Consider the following 21,567-nt stretch of genomic DNA (forward strand, 5'->3'; position numbering starts at 1 on the left):
TTTTGCTGTATCTGATTTAACGTAAAGATGGCAGTCAAAATCGGTTTCCTATGATGATTGAACGTTGTATTACTGTCCAGATATCGTTAATGCTCTTCAGAGTGACTTTAATCAGTTATCAGAATGAATCATGAAATGCATAAGTGTTGTGTTATTCAATGTGGATATAATAATCCATATATAACATATTTTTTGGATGGAGTTCCTCTGATAGGTAGATAGATAGATGGTTTATTGGTGAGAATGTATAGAGTCAAAAATCTGAGTCTGAAATCGGTACATAAAGTTGTTGATCTTGGTGTTACGATCAACCAAACATTGAGTTGGTCTACTCAACCAGCAAAAGTAGTTAATAAATCGAACTCTACTTTATATTTTATATCAAAAGCTTTTTATAGAATACATCCAGATTTGTTTTTGAAACTCTACAAAAGTTATGCCAAACCTAGAATTCGCAGTGTCAGTTTGGTCATCCCATTTGCAAAAGGACATTAATTTATTAGAAGGAGTACAAAGAAGAGCTAATAAGCTACCTTTTAATTATGGAAAGTTAAACTATGACTATGAACCCGACTAAGAAAGCTCAAGTTGTCTTCATTAACTCAAACAGCCAGAACTTCCAAATTCTAATTATTTCCGACTCCAAAATTATATTTTTTATGTAAAACCCTTTCAACTGTACTAAATACTTGTTCTTCGAGAGGGTACGTGACAAACGCCGGCATTTTCACGCTCTACATACTCCTCTGCATTCTTGAGACATATTTAAAATAATATTTTAATACAATAGACAAGGTAGACTTTTTTTGATTGTCCTTATCTATATTAAAATTGTATTTCACTTTCTTTTTACCTTGAATTGCGTCGTGCTGTGACAAACTACGAAATTGTTATGGTTGACATACATAAAGACAATAATTCATTATGCTTAATGATAGATTAGAGCCTAGTTTTAGTTTAATATCCTTTCTTCAAGACAGCTTAATATTTTTGTTCAGGATGAATATATATCACAGGTATATTTTTTAAAAATGTGTCTTTGTATTTGTTATTAATTTTTTTCTATGTTGTTTTTAAAGAATTAACGGTAAAATGAAAATATATTTTATATATTATAATAATCAAAGAATAAGAATAATCAAAGAGAGGAAAATGCAATACTTGGGTCATGTGCTGAGAGGCGAAAGATATGAATTACTTCAAGTTATACTGGAAGGAAAAGTACAGGGCAAAAGATCAGTAGGAAGACGCCAGAACTCGTGGCTGAAAGACCTGAGGAGATGGTTTGACCGCTCATCCGCAGAGATCTTTCGCGCAGCAGTTTCCAAAACTACAATTGCCATTTGGATCGCCAACCTTCGAAAGGAGACGGCGCAATGAGAAGAAGATATTTTAATAACCGTATCCTTTAATTAAATTGTCTTAATTATTTCCTTTTTGAAAGATACCAACAAACGTACATTTGTATGCCAAAGGACAAATAATAGAACAGGTAACACCCATAAAATATTTGGGAGCAAATATTAACAGCCAGTGTAACCCAAAAAAAAGAAATCCTGTCAAGAATCGAACGAGCGAGGAAAACACTCATGAACAAGAAAACATTTTTTACAAGATCAAACCTTAGTCTAGAGCTCAGAATTTGAATGATCAGATGTTACGTTTTCTCTGTTTTGCTGTAAGGCTGTGAAAGTTGGACAATGGATTCGGAAACAGAAAAAAGGATAGATGCCTTTGAAATGTACATATACAGACGGATGCTGAGAAGTCCATGAATACAAAAAGTTACCATTGGTGAGGTACTTTGGTGCATGAGTAAACAAAAAGAATTACTCAGCAAAATCAAAGCAAGATAAATACAATACTTGGGTCATGTGTTGAGAGGCGAAAGATACGAATTACTTCAAGTTATACTGGAAGGAAAAGTACAGTGCCAAAGATCAGTAGGAAGACGCCAGAACTCGTGGCTGAAAGACCTGAGGAGATGGTTTGACCACTCATCCACAGAAATCTTTCGTGCAGCATTTTCCAAAGCTACAATTGCCATTTGGGTCGCCAACCTTCAAAAGGAGACGGCGCAATAAGAAGAAGAATTATTTCCTGCTTTTTATTTTCTCTTTCTTAATTTAGGTCCCATAGGTTGCTTTTTTTTTCGGAAAAGTCAGAAATTATTTTAGCTCGAAGACCAGAAAATGTTTATTGAAAATTCAGTTAGTTCATTTAGTATATGTACAAATACTGCAGTTTATTTCCCAACAACCTATACGAGTTGCTTCATTAGCTACTTAATGTCTCTGGATTTGCTCTAAATGGTAATGAAACTTAAAATCTCCCATTCAGTTAACTCGTGCGAGTTCATATGAAGTATTCTTCACAAACTACTTCATTCTTATTGTATATTGGAATATACAATGAACATTCTTGAATTTTCCAGAAATTATTAGCGGATCATGTAAAGTAATATTTGAAGAACAACAGATAAATGATTTTTTGAATTAAAGAACTTAACCAGATAAAATTCAAGCTAGTTGTCATTTCTAAAGGATGGGAGATATATTGCTTATTTTTATTTGTTCACGACAAATCGATTGCCAGAAAATATATGCTCCTAAAAGAATATCTACCTTATCAATATTGTTCTGAAGCTATTTTCTTGTGTCATTTTAATGCAATTACTATCTTTATTGGGAATAAGCCATAATTTAAGGTTAAAATAAGTTTATTTATTAGAAGTAGAAATCGAAACGTCAAAAATAAACTTATTTTAAACTTAAATTGCAGCTTATTTCTAATAAAAATAGTAATCTACCTTATTAGGCTAGTAGTTATGAGATGAATCGGCTATTGGAATACCCGCAATATACCCGGCTGTCTATAAATCCGTTATTTTTGTGCACCTTTAAATGCATTTTTAAGGGGTATTTTGTTTTCTAAATACTTCTTCTTCTCCTTCTATAAGCAATTCTGCTTGTTTGTCACTCTATCTTTTGCGAGGTCGTCCGATCTTTTTTCTGCCGATTGGATGACTTATTTGACGACAGATCGTAAAAATCATGTTCCATTTCTTTCGAAAAGCATTCCCAGTGATCATTTTTATTTTTCTTACAAGAGCATGTGTTTCGTTTCTAATTGTCTTGTAATTATGGCATGCCTCTTGTGTTTTGGTTGACATTTATTTCAGGTAAGCTTTTTTCTTTTCTTTACATTTTTTCTTTACTTCTCTACAAAACCGTGGAGTTCTTCGCCTTGGGAACGAAATATTTTTATTTAAATTTCTTTCACCAAAAACTTCCTTGGCCAAGGCTAAGATATTAGACTTAATTTTTGCTCAGCTTTCTTCGACTCCATCACTTTCGGTGATATATGTATTTCTGCTTTTTTCGGTTATACTTTTTTGGAATAGGTATTTTGTGGAGTCATCCTGTAAGCTTTCGACTTTTATCTTTGTGGTGTATTCTGGTGTTTTGTTATAACATATATGTGTTTGGATTCGGATTTTGCACAATGCCAATTTATGATCGCTCCCTATTTGTGCTGATGTTAGTGCTCTTACATCCAAGATTTGAGAGGCCTGTAACTCTCTATTCGACAGAATATAATCTATCATAGATCTTTGTTCCCTACTTTTTTCAAAAGTGTATTTGTATTGTTCTTTGTGAGAGAAAAATGTATTATTACGTATCTCGTTTATGCTGCAGAGGTCCGTCAGAAATCACCTATAATGATTAAATATTCATCATTTGGGGTCTCGACTGTTATTACAGTCTGAAGGTGTTCGTAGAGGTTTTTCCTTGTGGTGGTATCTCTGTTGTTCTCTGGTGCATAGATTGCTATCATCCAATTTTTACACTTATTATTCTTTCAGAGGTATATTTACATTCTTGTACTTTGTGTAAAAAATTTGGGTGTACCAACAGGCGACTCCTTCTTTGGCTTTGGTTTCTTTCGCAACAGTACTGTAAATCATCAGGTAGTCATCTAGAATAATTTGACCCTTTCCTTTCTTCTTCGTCTCTTGTAGCGCTCATATGTATTTTTTTCTATAAGCTCTTTTGTAATTTCCTGCTCTCTTGCGAAGTATATTTCTCGTTTTCCATTAATTCGTTGTCCTCTTTCTCGCGTTAGTCGTCGTAATGAAATCATTCCTGTTCCGAGGCATAATACTGTTTCTATGAGCTGTATGGTTTTAAAGTCTATCAGTAGAGTGCTAACCTGGCTGTAGACCCCCTCCTCCTTTATCCGGGCTTGGGACCGGCAACAGTTCTGTCGAACTACTCGATCCATCCAACAAAACTTCAGGCTTTAAGTTGTTTTCTAAATTGAATTAGATAATTAGAAAAGAGAAAATTATCTAAAATTTGTAAACAATCTTTTAGGAAACAATCACATAATGGTATATCAATCGATTGACTATAAATCGTCTATTTCTTTCTAGTGATGTCTGGAAGTTTTGATCTATATTCCGGTTTTTTAAGCAAACACGCTCGTTCGGTAGGAATATATGGATCGATGGACCTCGTGTCCCTATCTCTTAAACTATTGCTCATCCATAGATCAGCGTATTCTAGACTAAGTAACAGATTCATTTAGAATTTTAAACTAATACATTATAAACAAAAAGAGAAATCAAACGATTTCTACTTAGCGAAACCGAATTCAAATCTTAACCACTGTGTTTCCTAAAATTTGCGAAACAAACAGCTGGATAAATTACTCGGCATGGGAATCTAAAATTGCATTCCACAAGCCGTTCATCCTGGTCAAAATTCGTAGTGAATTCAGTTTCTGGTACTTCAAATGAAGTAAATAACAAAACAGAATGACGGTATTAGATTTTTGTTTTGATACAGTGCAGCGACAACCGCTGCTAGAGCAGTGACTATACCGTTCTGACGAGACCTAAGGAGGTCGAAATACGTATCAGCGGTTGTCGCTGCACTGTATCAAAACAAAAATCTAATACCGTCATTCTGTAATACATTATACTTTTTATTTTCTGGCCAGGGTTTGAACCATCTTATAGATGATTTACAGTGAAATGAATGTGATTCATCCGCCTGGTTCGCTTGTTTATCGGACCGACGAAGATTTTATACAATTAAAAAAATTTATATTGGACCCAATCGTTTGTAAAGCAGACGAAACACGTCTGTTCTTCAGTAATTTGCAAGTCGTTGATAGTTGTTAAGCTTCTTTAAGTACCTTCTAAAATATACTTTTCTCTTGTATCAAACATTCTATAAATAGTTTTCCGTATTCACTAATAAAGTTTTCTTATTTTCTTTCAGTCACTCGAACAAGACCGCCACATCCTTCGACGGAAACTCCACTCTAAAGAATCCGAACTAGATGCCAGAATAATAGAACTTCAAAATGACGTTGCGGAACTCACATCAAAGCTTCAAGCCAAAGACAATCTTCTAAAACAATGGGAACGGGACAAGAGCGGCCTAATGGCGGAGTTGACAGCTCAAAACACCAGACTGACGTCGCAGCTGAAGGACGCAGCACATAAAGAACAACATCTCGCGAGAGAAATCGATGAGTACAAGGAGAGGTTGAGTTTAGGAAAGAGCAGTTTACAGGTAACTTTTTATGTTCATAGAAAATCTTTTCTAAAATAATACTGAAGTAAGTTTGAAGCACATGGAACATGTAATTCCTCAATTTTTTTGACGTGACAACGTCTTAAATTAGGTTGTGGCTCGGAGTCATTCATGAAAAAGTGTAACGCCCGCTCACGTCTGTTACAGTGAGTCACCGAACGAGAGAGAGGCCCGCCGGACCGGCGAATGCCTTGCGTCTCTCTCCCACTCAAACATGATCGGTCCGCTGCGCGCGCAGCACTAGAGAATTAGGCGCGTTGAATCGGTGCGTGCTTCCGTGCTTGTGTCTCTGTCTTTCTCGAGCGTTCTTGGCGTTAAAGACACATTACAGCAGAAACACTTCCTTTCATTTCATATTTCTCCTATCATCGTCCTATCCTCAACAAAATCACTCAAATAGAAATTAGTTAAGTTTAAGTTTACATGTACAATGTTTTAGTAAACAAAATATATTTCTATAGTTAAAATTTGTGCAATTCTTATTTTCATTCAATTCTTTGTTCCTATTGTGCAATTTAATAATATTCATATCAATAAATATTCTACCGAGAAAAAGACGTTGTCACGTAAAATCTTCGCCCGTAAAACCGACTTTACAGGCAACTGATTTTTTTTTTAAATCTAGTTTGACATCTGAAAACTATTATTAACAAGCAGGAGGTAAATTTTATTAAAAGTTTTAATAAAAAAATTTTTATAAAAAGTATAGAATTAAAAATACCATTTCGGGCTATCGTTATATAGAACGTTTTCATCTAAAAAGGTTAGCATCAGAGTAGTATGTTTTTTAGTCCGAAAACTTTCTGTGATGTAGCCCGATAGGGTTTTTATATGAATATACCTTTTATAAAGGTTTTTTTAATAAAACTTTTGTATTTCATGGTGTACAGGCAACTACAGGAATTTCATTTTAATTGTGGATTTTAAATTTTATTCGTAACAAAGTTGTTCACAATTTTGTACATTTCAACGAAAATCTTTGTAAAATTTTCGTTTAAATCTTACCTGTGGATGTTCTGTATTCATGAATAAGAATATTTTTTCTTCATTCATTGTCACTTTCAATTTCTAATTGTTGTAGTCTTCGATTTATACTTCGCACCTTTTTTCTTAGTTGTTCTACCCCTTCTAACATTTCTAGGTTTTTTGTTTTCAGCTTTTAGTTGTTTCTTATATTGCTGCTGCTCTGCTATCAGTCCTTTTATCTGTTTGAGTAATTTTTATGTCTTCACTTTGTTTTTTCTGTTTGTTTTTATTTCTTATGTAACATCACTGAGATTTTGTAGTAGTTTTATCATTTAAGCAGCACTTATTGCTTAGTACAGCTAGTATTTTGTCCGATCTCCCAAATATATCCGCCAGATACTCTTTGGCCGTATCGATCATATGTACATAACATTATAATTTTTTAAAATCATTTCACTATGCACATTTACCGTGTTATTTAATGTATATTTGTATGCGGCCATCACTTCGATAACTTAAATGTTAGAATATTTCTATACCACCTTTGTGATTACTCTAAAGTTAATTTTACAATTATTTAAGTCACTTTTCTTCTAGGAACACATGAATAGTGTCAGCGGTCTTAGAGACGAACTAGAAATAGCCAGTGAAAAAAACCAAGAACTGGAAAGGCGCCTACAGGTAGCAGCATCTGATAGAGACAGCATAGCCCTAGCATTGGAGGAAGCCTCCGATAGAATTCTGATGTTAGAAAGGCACGCCAGGGAGCAGGATATGCGGTACCAACAGAGTCTGAAGGAATACAGCTTGCCACAAGAAAAATTATCGATAGAGGAAAGGCTTAGTGGTGAGTTTTTGCATAACTTTGTGTTAATAATTGTCTAACAGCTAGAGAATGCATTCATGATAATATTTACTGCATCTTTTTTATAATTTGTCTTCTACTCTTCTGTACAAAGTTATTATTAATACAAATGTAAAAAAACAAACCATACCGCATAAAGCTATGGTGAGTCTCAGGTGTTTTTAATTAACTAGCGTGCTAATTTTTAATCTAATTATGGTTAAAATCAGCACAAATTTGTTATACATAACTAGTGTAGCATCAGTTAATACAGCAGAGGTTAACATATTTGAGATACGTTCAACGCCAAAATGATAAATATAACCCGATATAAGTAATAGCAGATTTTACTACAGTCATTGCTTAATTTATTAGACTCACTTAGCAAATTCTAGTTTTCTGTGTTTTATAATCGATTATAAATATGTTAGTTATAAGTAAGAAACATAACACAAATGATAGTAGTAACAAGGAAAAGACAGTTAAGATTTTATTTCACGTACAGGGAGCTTGCGCATCCGTTTATACGTATTTCGGCCCAATAGGCCTCATCAGAACGGCTTTCGCAAACGCTCTGAACGTGAAATAAATATGTTCTGTCTTAGGAAGCAACTCTAACATGGCTTCGTATAGACGCAATGTAGCGACATCTGATAATAAAATCGTAGACTAATTTTCGAAACCAAATTCAAGAATTCCGCTTTAATCTGTGCCTTCTAAAAATTGCAAGGCAAAACAGACGTTGATAAAGATGTTAAGAGAGACATGGGGAATACCTATATGGGGATGTAGATCTTTTTGCATATTTACTGAACAAAAACAACGTAAATTATTACAATATTTTAATATAATATTTATATTTTGTTAAGCCGCCATTGGCTTTAAGCAGTGCAGCCACTCTCCTAGGCATGCTGTTTATGCCTGAGATTTTCCTGAGATTTCTTTTAAATTTTTGGTGTGATTCCAATGAAAAATGATTCTTTCTATTAACTGAACCTTGTTGGTAATTATTTCCTTGGCTAACTTTTTTTTAGGCACTCCCAGGCCTTTTTGAATGGGGTTCATGTCTAGTAAGTTTCCGGGCCATGGTTAGAGCGGAATATCTTGTTCTAACAAAAAATGTTTAATACTTTTAGCCATATGGCAAGGTGCTTCATCCTGCGTAAATATCTTATGGCTGTTATCAAACCATTTGTTCACTTCTGGAACCTATCTTGTCTGCAAAACCCTTTTATATTGGTCTTGTGGCATGGTTTCTTCTACGACATACAAACGTCCCATACCTTTGCCACTAATCATCGACCACGAATCATATAATTTAAAATGTGGCTTCATCGCTGAAGCAAACCTGTGAATGTGAATAACAATTATAAAGCGCGAAAATAAAATGATTTATAATAATTTATCTTACGCCAATCATCAATAGACCAGTCTTTATGGCTTCTTAACATGCCTGCGACACTAAGCCCATGCCATACAAATTTCGAAAGGGTGGCCATTGATACTGAGCATCATGCTTTTTCCAACTTATTTCTTAAATCTCTATGGGTGGCCCTTCTCGCACGCAGGCGCTAAATTTTAGGGGCGCCAAATATTTGTTTACCATTACAAAAATATTCTCACTTCTAAAACAAAAAAGTCAGTGTTCAGTATTTCCCCGGTAAGCGCTAAAGCAATCACTTCATCCGATTGCTATTCCCTATTTATCTAAATTACCACCCTACAATTTTATTGGTGTCAGCACACGACGCGCCGTTTAATGCCGCTCGCCGCGTGTGAGTAAAGAATGTACTATTGATAAAGAGCAACAAAAATATTATGAAATTGAAAAACAGCGATGGCGTGAAATAATTAAAAGAATGATTTGTATTGTGCAGTATTTAGCTGGCCAAAATTTAGCTTTTAGGGGTGACAGTACGAATCTTTATGAGACTAATAATGGCAATTTTTTGAAATCAGTTGAAATGATTGCTAAATTCGATCCAATTATGATGGAACACCTGAGCAATATTCGAAGGTCTAAAGGGTTGTGACGAAATATGCCTCATTACCTGAGCAATCACTTTCAAAATGAATTAATTCATTTATTGTCAAGACATATTTAGAAAGACATTCTGAGTTGCCTCAGAACAGCAAAATATTACTCAATTATTTTGGATGAATCTCCAGATGCTAGCCATGTTGAGCAGCTGACGGTCATAATTCGCTTCGTTTATTGTTCTCCATATGAAGTCGAAATTAAAGAACACTTTTTGGGGTTTTTCAAAGTTTTAAATACTACAGGAGAACGGCTCTTCAATTTTTTAAAAGAAGAAATATTATCAAAATTTGAAATAAACCTTGATGACATGAGAATTCAGGGTTACGACAATGGGGCAAATATGTCTGGCAAGCATGTGGGCCTTCAAATTCTCAAAATTAATCCCAGAGCAATGGTTTTACCTTGTTCAGCTCACACTTTTAATTTAAGTGTCAATGATGCAGCTAAAATTTCATAGGAGACTGTAGGTTTTTTTTTTCAATTATTCAGGAGTTGTTGAATTTTTTTTCTGCTTCACCCTACAGATAGGACATTTTAAAAAGGAATGTACCAAACTTAACTTTAAAATCAGTAAGTGAAACACGATGGGAAAGCAAAGTCAAAGCCATTCGCCCTCTTAGGTTTCAATTCCTCGAAATTTGTAAAAGTTTACATGATTTGGTGGAAGATAATTCAAGAGATATGAACACGAAACATTCAGCAAGGTCACTATTAGACAAAATTAAAATGTTCAAATTCATTTTTTCTATTATAATTTGGCATGATGTTTTAACAAAAGTTAAACTATATTAATATAGTAAGTAAAAAGGTCCAGAATCCAAATACAACTTTAAATGAATGCCATACAGAAATAAAAAATCTTATTATTTATTTCACTGAAAAAAGGTCAGACAAACATTTCGAGATTTTCATGAATGAGGCTGTAGCAGAAGCAGAAAAAAGTGATGTAGAGCAAACATTTCCATTATTAAGACAAAGAAAGACGAAGCTTCAATTTTCGTATGAAGGTACAGATGATCAACAATATTCGATCCACAACAAAAAGTTTTTATTTTCAAATTTTGGACACAACAATTCAATCCCTACAAAGACGCTTTGGGGGAATAGATAAGTGCCACGATTTATTTGGATTTTTGGGTAATTTCCAACAACTTGACTATGATGTGATTAAAAGATCATGTATGGATTTGGATTTAGCTTTACAAATTCAACATGAAAGAAACGTACGCAAAGATATTGATGGTCTTGATTTGCATAATGAAATTCTGTCATACAAAGTTCTTAACCCACTCACAGACTCTAGCAAAATTTCGGATTCGTCCATAGATATTTTAAATTATATAACAAAGAAAAATTTACAATCCTTGTTTCCAAATCTATTTATGGCCTTGAGAATATTCCTGACCCTTCCAATTTCGGTGGCATCTGGCGAAAGGAGTTTTTCAAAGCCAAAGCTCATAAAAAATTATTTAAGAACGTCAATGTGCCAAGAAAGGCTATCAGATTTGGTAGTCATTTCAATTAAAAATAAAATTTGTGAAGCCATTGATCACAATGAGATGATTAATGAGCTTGCATCTGTGAAAGCACGACGTGTCATGTTGTAATTCCAATATTTGTTATTTAATTATTTTTCACTTGGTATATATGTATTATTTAATAAAGTTTTTTTGTATTGAGAGTATCTCCTTTCCGTTATTGTTTCATGTTGTATTTCAGAATGCTTTATTAATTTGCGAATTGAGTGTTTTCTTTCTTACTGTTAACTTACATAATAATATTGTTTTAAAATGACCTTTTTTCTTCATTTAATTTTGAAAATAAAACCTTTTTTCAAACATGGTTCATTTTATTTTTCTTTTTACATTCATATCGTATTTTCAATCATATCACAAGAACATGTTATGATATGGCCCTTCTGTGTGTTACAGATAATTTTTTTAAAATCCGTTACCCCCTGGGGTGACCGAAGGTTTTTGCCACACCGGTCCTTCCGAACTGGCGTTACAGGTCTCTTTGAGTTTTTGACTCATTCTTCCCACTGACGACTGGAATACACCACATTTTCGTGCTATTTCTCTCTAAGTGCTGTATTATCTAAAACAGCAGTAATGGATGAGATTTTCTCAACCCAAAGATCTTTCGATTTACCTATCTAAAAATTCCAATCCAAGATTAATCGTTTTGTTTTATGATTAGGAAGTAACCAAAATCAAAAGTAACACTATTATGTAGTAATGTCAATACTTACTAGTGCAAATTTTAAATAAATGGACCACAAATGTATGTTTTAAGTAAAAAAATTAAATTGTAAAACAATTACTTACTCCACAATTTGAGCACATTCTGCTGTCATCTGTAAATATTTGAAAATTATTCAATTCTAAGAAAAATTTATACCATTTTCTACCTAACTATGTACTCAATAGTTATGCAACCCATTCAACACCTTAGTATCCAAGTGAACATAGTTTCAGTACGATTGAAATAAAAAAAACTGAAATTTTTATGGTGATCTAATAAATTGAGCAGGAACTGTAGTTACTCGAACCAATCGGAGAGATAATTTAAAGAAATCATAATTGGAAACGGTTAAATAAGAAATATCTGAATAGGAATTGTTATAGAAATGGCACAAAATGTCTGTGATTTATTCGAAAGTTTATCGAGAGGCCAACTCATACCAGACTACCAGGAATACCCTTTAAAAGACGGCGAGATAGCTGTCAGTTAACGTCACAAATAAGCCTTAAGATCCGACACGTATAGACCTAAGGCCTAATATAAGAGCAGGAGACTACCTAAAAGAATATCAGTATTTGGAAAGCTCTGCAGTTATATCATCAATTTCCGATCTTGCTCTTGAACCGGTTGAGACAAAGCCCTATGGATATCATCATAATTAGCCGTTTAAAGTGTATTGCTACTATTGTGTATTGCGGCTCATGTCTATGGATATGCTGTTTTTTTAATTCTAGTATCATTATATTATCTATAAAATGTACATATGATACGTCAAGATCGCTGAAATATACCATACTCATGTTTGATCCTATAACAAATTGCTTAACGAATAATAGTTGCATATTTACCTTTTTTGACTTCTAACTAATTGAATGTCCACCATTTTATCATGTTACTAACACCAGTTACTAACTCTTGAATGTATATTGTTCGATCAGCTGGTGAAGAGCGATCTCTATTGTCAGAAATGGACATCTCGGAGCCGACTTTGTCTCAAGAGTGTATGTCTGTCTACCGCCAACTTAGATCTCTTGTTCTGCAACTGAAGTCCCATTCCGACGACGATAGCGGTCTACATTCCGATTGTTCAACTACGTCAATGGAAGATTCTTCGAGGTGAGTATTCTTTGGTACATTTTTTTTATCCGTAATACAATCTGTACCAACGGTACGAATTTGACAAATGACTAACAAAAAATTAAGGGACAATCCACTGATATTCTACTTGTAGTTGATCTTATAACTGATCGGTTACTAGTTCATCTGTTGTTTCTATTGGAGCATAGATATTAACAATTGTAATCTTATGACATTTCTAAATTCATCATCATCATCATAAGTGGCTCGACAATCCGTTGTGGATATTGGCCTGCTCACAAAGAAGTCGCCACTCCTGTCGATTCCTGGCAACTTCCCTCCACCTTCTGATCCTTAGCATCTGTAGGTCTTCTTTAACATCATCAATCCATCTCCTTTGTGGTCGTCCTCTACTTCCTGTGTCCTTTGGTTTTAAAAATGTTAATCTCTTCGTGAATTCGTGATTTGACATCCTAGCAATGTGTACAGGCCATCTAAGTCTCTGCACTTTAACAAATTTCACAATATCTTCTGGAGACCGTGAATAGTTTTGTTTACTATTACTATGCGTTTTTTTATTTCGTCGCTTGTGGTGTTTGTTGCGTTTACTAGCGATCCAAGATATGTGAATTCTTTGACTTCCTCAAAGGTATGGTTTTTAATTTGAATTCTCTGTTGGATATTTCGGGGATTTTTAGAAACCAATATATATTTGGTTTTTTCCTCGTTTACCACAAATCCTAGTTCACTTGCCGCATCCGCAAGCCGTGTAAAAGACTGCACCATGTCTCTCATACTTTTGTCCATTATAACTATTTCGTCAGCGAATGCGAGAATTTGCGTCGATCTATCAACAATAGTTCCATTCATTCTAATATTTAATTGTCCGATTGTCTTTTCCAAGGCATTATTAAAGAGGAGACACGCCAGCGCGTCCCCATGTCTTAGACCATTAATAATTTCAAAAAACGTAGAGTTTTCTCCTTCAATTGTAACTTATGAGCTTACGTTTTGCATTGTTAGTTGGGTCTACCTAACTAACTTAGGTGGCATCCTAAAATCTATCATTGCATTATATAATGTAGTTCTTTTAACACTGTCATAGGCAGCTTTGAAGTCGATGGAAAGATGGTGTGTATCTATGTTATATTCTAGTGACTTTTCTAGAATCTGTCTATGTGCTTGAATTTGTTGTGTAGTTGACTTTCCAGCAGTAAATTCGCATTGATATTGACCAACAATTTCCTTTGTATAAGTTTTTCAAACATTACATTACCGAAGATTTTATACGCAGATGCTAACAGAAATGCCTCTGTAGTTCTTACACTCCAGTTGATCACCCTTTTTATGCAACGGACATATTATTCTCTTTAGCCACTCTTCTAGTACCAATTCATTCTGCCATATAAGTACTATTAGTTTAGGGATTGCTGCAAAAAGTTGATCCCCACCTTTTTTAATACATTTCGGAACAGATTTCATCGATTCCTGTAGCTTTATTGTCTTTTCTTCTTCTGACACTTCTTTTTATCATGTAGAATTTCACCGTTAGTGTCTTTACAAATTTTTAATCGTGGTTTAAATTTTTGACGGCTAATATTTAAGGATTTATAGTATTTCCCCGTTTCATTTTTATCGAATAAACTTTGTATCTTATTGAGAGTGCTCTGTTCATATTCCCTCTTCTTACGTCGATGGATACGTTTTTCCTCTCTTCTAAGACATCTATACCCTTCTTTTTTTCTCTGTGTACAACCTGCGTCCATGGTTTTTTGATATGCTGCGTTCTTTCTATTTGTGGTCATTTCGCACTCATGATCTAACCAATGCTTTGTTTTTTCTGACTTGGTTTTGCCCAATATGTCAATCGATTTCGGTAACACAATATCTCTTATATTTGCCCATAGTTGGTTAATGTCTTCTTCTTCTTAAGTTTTCTGTCCTTATTTGCTGTCTGTATACATTTGCAATGTCGGGATCTTTTAGTTTATTAATGTCGATTTTTTCTCTCCTTTTCCCGATCTCCTTTTTTAAATTGGATATTCTCTCTTTAAATCGTGCTTTAACTAAATAGTGATCACTATCTATGTTGTAGCTATTACCATGGTCTTAGACATCGCAAAGTTTATGATGCTGAGACCGTTATCAGTAGAGTCTACGTGTACATTTCTAAATTGCTGTTTCTAAAAGAAGCAGTAGAATATTTTTAATTTTCATAAAAAATAATAAGATTAATTAATCGCATACTCTGTAACACTAAAAGTAAAGTTATGATACAATGACATGTCTCGGACAGAGGTCTACGACAAGGTGTCCCTTTATTCACACAGAAATCAAAATTTTACAAATTTGAAATTGTATTTTGAGAACGATTTTCGAATTGGAAATCGAAACATTCAAATAAACGTGTTTTAAACTGAAATTGAGCATAATTTCCATTAAAGATAGCAAATAACATTAAAATTCTACAAGAAAATAGCTTCCAAATAAATTTACCAGAACTATTCTATTGTCTTTCCGTCGCTCTATTTGAATACTCTGCATTTAGGTCTATTAATACATAGACAAGCCACAATTTACGACTAAATATGTATTATATCAATTTGTAGATTTGCTCCAGGAATGCTCACGGAAGTTGCTCAAGATCTTGTCGGTTTAGTGTTAGATACGGACGTAGTGAGGATATTGGAACGGCTAGAACAAGCGCGAAGGGAAATACAAGAGAGGGACGAGGAACTCGCTAGAAGAAGCGAACGGCTCATGGAGCTCAACACAAAAGTAAGTATTAAAACAAAATACCTATCCGTTTATCCCTTTTTAAGTTAATTATACGAATTTTTCATCAAGGTCAATTTTCCTTAAAATCCCGGTTTGGTTTTTTACGTAATACGCTAACGAAAGACTTATTACATAATTAATATTTAATTATATATTTTTGAGTTATTTTCCTGTGCTATAATTCCTTATAGTCTAGGTCTAGGGAAATATGTTTTAAACGGGACTGAAAAAGGGATGTAAAATAGATCTTTTTAATACAAAATATTTCGTCTACGAGACATAGTTTATATGCTAAATGTTTAAGTTAAAAATGACAGTAATAATTCAAACATTGTTTTTCACATTTTTTTGTATGTTACTAATGATAGTGTTCTTCTACATGATAAAAGTAAAAAAAATTGCATTTTTGGTTGCTTCTTTTTCCTTTTTTGAATATTTCAATGGATATGTACAAAATACTGTCTTCTTTACTTATTTCTCTGAACTATTATGTATTGTTTTACTTTAATAATACCGTGTTTTAGGCTTCAGTGTGTGAGGTCGAACTAGCGTCTGCGTTGGAGCAGCGCGACAGAGCCATGCACGACGCTTCAGATTCTTCATTGGCTCAAGATGAGGTGGTAGCGAAAGCGCGCGAAGATCGAGACATTGCCGTTCAAAGGCGGATCAAAGTAGAGGTGGAGTTGGCCAAAACTAGAGTGGAACTTATGCAAGCCAATAGCCAGCTGCTCGAGACGGTTCAACAGAAGGTGGAGTTGAGTCAACAACTTGAACAGTGGCAGGTAAGTAATATCGTTGCGTATCAGGAGTAAACACACAATCATCAAACTGACAATGCCATCACGAGCTTTCGATTTCACTTCTAGAGCCTTCATCAAATGGCAGAGACTTTAGTACCCACATAACTTCACTCTTCACTATACTACTGCCGTTATTTATTCGATACTATTACTTTTATACTGTTGATGATGTTTAGGCGAAGCTTATTGACAGTGATAATAAAAATTCTGATTCCCATTTACCACTTAATTAAAGCAAATTCATATTTATATTAGAAATCATTAGAAGGGTGGTAGCAGTGACTCTTGGTATTTATAGCCAAAAGTGACAGTCATTGATTACAACACAGTAATTACAACAACACACAATACCAACACAGAGGTATTAAGACGAATGGGTAAAGAGTTGGAATTGTTAACAACTGTTAAAAGGAGGAAAGCGTCATACCTGGGCCATGTGTTCCGTAATGATAAGTATAGTCTGCTACAGCTTATCGTGGAAGGCAAGATTGAAGGTAGAAGAGGTTTGGGCAGAAAGAAGAAATCCTGGCTGAGAAACTTGAAAGAATGGTTTCAAATACCAGAAGCTGCGAACAGAATACATGCGGCACAAAACAGAGAAACCTATCGTTTGATGGTCGCCCATCTTCGGTAGAAGACGGCACATAAAGAAGAAGAAGTAACTCATTGTGTGTGATCGTAAATGGTACAAAATTGCTCTCTCTTATAAAATGATGTCACACGATATGTTTTGTTTTTCTATGCCAAATCAGGATCGAGGAAGTTTTTGTGTCCCTTTAGTTAATTAAGATAACAAACCTGAATACTTTTCCTTCCACTAGAACCGATCCATCTCCACACTTCCCGAGAGAATTCAATAACAATAATATGGATGCCTTCTCATATCGGCATCCAAGGAAATGAGATGGCTGACAGCGCTGCAAAAGAAGCATCTACATCCAACTTACCCGTCTACAACATACAGCTCCAAGGAGATATAAAATCAAAATTCAAAAGGAATATCCAAGACAAGTGGCAGGAACTTTGGATCACCAAAAACACAAAGCTCAGAGAAATACAACCTAATGTTAACAGCTATTTATCCCTAGCAACTCTGAACAGAAAAGAGAAGATACCAATACGAAGATCGAGAATAGGACACACACGTTTGACACACGGTCATCTTATGTCCTCTACAAACCAACAGTTATGCAACGATATTCCTATTACCCTCGAGCACATTCTCACAGAATGTAAACAACAACCCGCAGTTTAAAAGAACTTCTGAACTGTTCAAGCCGACTCAAGAGCCTAATAGACTTTTTAAAGACTACACAATTGTTTAACAAATAAAAAAAGTCCATTGTTTTTCTAATACTGTCATTTATATATGAATTAAATATACTATTTACACTTCACTTGACATTATACCAAAACACCCACAACTCCTAACTTGCACTTACTAATGATTGTACCGTTTCAGATGGATATGCACGAACTGCTCGACGAACAGCTCAAAAACAAGCTGTCCAACCAAGAAATAAAAATGAAGATGCCCAGTGAACCCGTCGCTCCACCGAGGAGAAGACTCCTGCTACGGTTCTTCAATCGATAGCATACATATTATAGCATAAAGCTAGACCAATTAGGGAAATGACGTTGTAGACATTGTAAAAACGTGTTATGCCCTTTTTTTTCGTATTTTTTTACCGAATTAATTTTTATCGTTACTTAAATTAATTTAAGGGAGGAACAGTAATTGTTCAATATAGATTCGTTGTTGATAGTGCCTTAATTACAGTGTCGGAAGCGTTTTAAAATTTTAAGCAATATTTTTCGATTGGGTTATATGAATAATAATATTGTTCTTGGCCTGAATACGTTAATTTGAACATTTTGTAGTCTACAGCATTATTAGTATCAAAATTTTGATAATTTCGTTTCATAGACCATTTCATCATAAAATAGTGTCTGCCATTTTTTTCGTACAGTTTTTATAATCAAACATGTTAGATTAGGTTAGTTATATAAATAACCATAGACATATAACACAAATAGACTGACTGCTTCAATACAGTCTCGTTCCCCCAGTGAGATAGAGAAAACTGACGTGAAGCAGTCCCTACATCTCTATCTAATGGGCCGGGTTTATCGATCACGTGACCTTCTCATTGGTGATTTAGATTACGTGGTTGATAAACCTGGAAAATTAGAAAGAGATACAGGGATTGCTTTGCGTCAGTTTTCTCTGTCACACTGGGGGACCGGGCATGTATTGCAACGCTCAGTATATTTGTATTATATGTATATGTAAATAACAGTGCATTAGAACACATAATTAAGATAAAAATACCAAAGAAAATCTTGTTAATGAAAAAAAGAAATATGTTAATAAAGAAAAAAGTGCCTCAGTTAGCAAATACATTTTTTAATCGGTGGAGAATGTAAGAGTGATACACGCTGTATAAATTATTTAAAGCCAATACCTAAGTATTATTTTTTAAATGAATTCTATTTTGTTGATTATACACTATAATAATAATTATTTTAATTAATATATTTCGGAAAGTAATGATTGATATCATTAATTAGAGTAAAAAATTATTATAGATATTATTTTTATGGTAAACAAGTAGTCTTACCTAACCTCTCAATTGTCGATCAAAACTGTACGAAAAACATGGCGGCTGCGCACGCGCTCGTCGCTTGATGAAAAGGCCTATACTGGCACGGAACATCAAAATAACTTAATGACAACGTTAACATTAGTAAAAATAAATAAAGTACATAATATTATGTGGGAGCGCGTGAGGTAGGGGAGACCGGGGTTAGTTGTTACAATTTTTACATTTTATTTTTTTGTGCATTCAATATGTAAAATAGGCACCTTATAAAAATTGGTGTAAGAAGCACTCACTTCGATATAATCCTTTTAAATATTATATAAAAAAATATATATTTGTTTAGTCTTGCAAATTGTATCAAATTAACCCCCCAATTGGGTAAGTTGTTATATGGCAGGGGCAAATTGTGACACTGGTAACTTTCATACTTTTCAAAGAAATATTTTAATTTTCTTAATGAAAAAACTTTAAATGAACTTTATTTATTTATTTTTTATTAAAATACAAACAATTGTGCGACATTTTTAAAAATTATTTAAATGTATTATTAGACTAATCAGACTGGCAATCTATGCATACAAAAATTGGAGAACCGTCACTGCAAAGTTCATGCCCCCACCACTTACAGTCTGCACATTGCACCCATTTTTCTTTTGATTTTGAGTTAGTGTACGAGTTACACCATATAATGCAGAAACATTCTTCATTTTCTTTATCGCTTTCTTTCGAAAAAATTGTCTTTTGACTTTTTGTTTTCCTTTTTTATTAGCTTTTAAGTTTCTCAGTTGCTCTTGCTGTAATAATGCTTGCTTGTCAGGCGTGTCCGTTAAAATAACAGTATGTCTTCGTTTCCTATTTTGTGCAGTATTTTTCTGGGTTGAGCTTTAGGTATAGGACGACTATCTTTAGGACTAGTAAATCCTGTAACTAAAGCGCGAGAAGTTGAAGGTTGTGGATCTTGGTCTGGTTCCTTGTTGATAACTTGTGGTGGCGTACTTGGTGGTGTTCGTATATTTTGTGTGGCCGCTTGTGACTGAAGTTCCATATTTTCTTGCAACTCAGGTCTATTTGTAATGGATGATGGCAGAAAATCTTCAATCAGTAAAAACGTCCCTATTAAACGGGAAAATGCCAGTTACATGAAAACCAGGTTGTACATTTTTTGGAGTTACAGCTAACGGCAAAGAATTTGCAACAATTGATGGAATAATATAATTTGTCATTGTAACTCCTGGATGAGTTTTCATCCAGGCATCCATCTTACGGCTAATACATTTTTTTAGGCAATGCAGAGGCAAGGTCAAAAGAACAATGTACTTTTTCTTGCAATAATCTATTACCTCAACCGACAAATGGGAATCGTGATTGTCCAGTATGAATAATACTGGACGTTCCTTATAATATTCTTGGAAAAATGTTTCACATAAACTAAGAATTCCACTTTCGTCATCCATCCAGAAGCATTGTTGGTTCCTATACATTATGGTGGTCCACTGGAAAAAAAAAGTTCTCGATAATTTTTTCGCGGAAAAATACACATTGGTGGCACTGAGTTTCCACTGGCATTCACTGCCAGACACTCTGTCACCCCGATGTTCCTCGTTCCCCCTAAGTGACCGCCCCCACTTGCTTCACACCTTTTGATGCTATTATTTTTGCAGGTTTTTGAACTGTAGTTACCCCGGTTTCATTTAAGTTGTAAATATCGTTTGCTCCAAGATTGTGCCTATTTAATACATTGAAGAGTTTGTCAAAGAATAAAGTTTGTGGCTCGCCCTAAGCTCGTAGCCTGAGGGGTACGGATGGATAACTCATTGTGGCATTTTAAAACGTTTGTTAGCCAGTCAGCAGATGCAGTCTCAAGTTTGGTCCAGTTCATCAGGAACAGTTACGTTATTTTTTAAAGCAAGCTGTTTAAGATCTTTTGGGGAAAGACCATCTGTGAACATTTAGTAACATAAGAACCTAATTCATTTTCTTGTAGATCAGAGATCTTCCGATATTTTAAATATCATGTGAGCATGGTATCAGCATTTGAAAAAAAAAACAAATTTTAACGAGGCATGTGCTATACTCATTTATTTTACTACACTCACTATGAAGCCTAATTTTCTGGATCTTTTTGACGTATCTCTGAAGCGTTATAAAATAATTAATCCCGTATTCATCAGCTACTGGTCTAAGAGATCTTTCATTTTCTATCACCTTCTTTGCTGCAGCAATAATGATTTCCTCTGGCGTATTATCACGCTTAGTTTTTTTCCTATAGATTCTCATTTTCATCTATTAAAAATTTACAATTTTATCTACAACAAGATCTAGGTTACTAATCAACCTAGGCACAAATTTCTTGAGATGAGGCACGTTGTTACAGTAACAACTTCTCCCTTGAAAATAGTAACAACCTGCCCCTGGACGCCATATTAAAAATAAATTGTAATTACTCATCAATCCCAAATATTTAATCTTGTACGTATAGACAATAATAAAGCTAACAGTCAATAAAACATGCTGTGTGAAAACAATAAGTTACCTTACCTTGTAAAAATAGAACCAGCAAAAATTGAAACAATGTCTGAGTGCTACTAAAAACACAAAAATGTTAGAG

At 34.3% G+C, this 21,567-nt stretch overlaps 1 protein-coding gene across 2 annotated transcripts in view; it reads left to right on the forward strand.

The window, feature by feature from the left end:
• The window catches only part of LOC140437853 (bicaudal D-related protein homolog), a 158,318-nt gene extending 137,290 nt beyond the window's left edge, over positions 1-21,028 (forward strand). The window contains exons 3-8 of one of the 2 annotated variants that reach the window (XM_072527629.1): positions 5,289-5,585; positions 7,170-7,419; positions 12,640-12,817; positions 15,388-15,556; positions 16,081-16,338; positions 17,819-21,028. In XM_072527629.1, the coding sequence (XP_072383730.1) occupies positions 5,289-5,585; positions 7,170-7,419; positions 12,640-12,817; positions 15,388-15,556; positions 16,081-16,338; positions 17,819-17,950 (1,284 nt within the window). In that variant the 3' untranslated portion in view covers positions 17,951-21,028. The remainder of the gene's footprint in view (positions 1-5,288; positions 5,586-7,169; positions 7,420-12,639; positions 12,818-15,387; positions 15,557-16,080; positions 16,339-17,818) is intronic. The other variant, XM_072527630.1, reaches the window with a different exon arrangement.
• Positions 21,029-21,567: the final 539 nt, after the last annotated feature.

The sequence above is a fragment of the Diabrotica undecimpunctata genome, chromosome 3 (assembly GCF_040954645.1).
Source record: "Diabrotica undecimpunctata isolate CICGRU chromosome 3, icDiaUnde3, whole genome shotgun sequence".
NCBI lineage: Eukaryota > Metazoa > Arthropoda > Insecta > Coleoptera > Chrysomelidae > Diabrotica > Diabrotica undecimpunctata.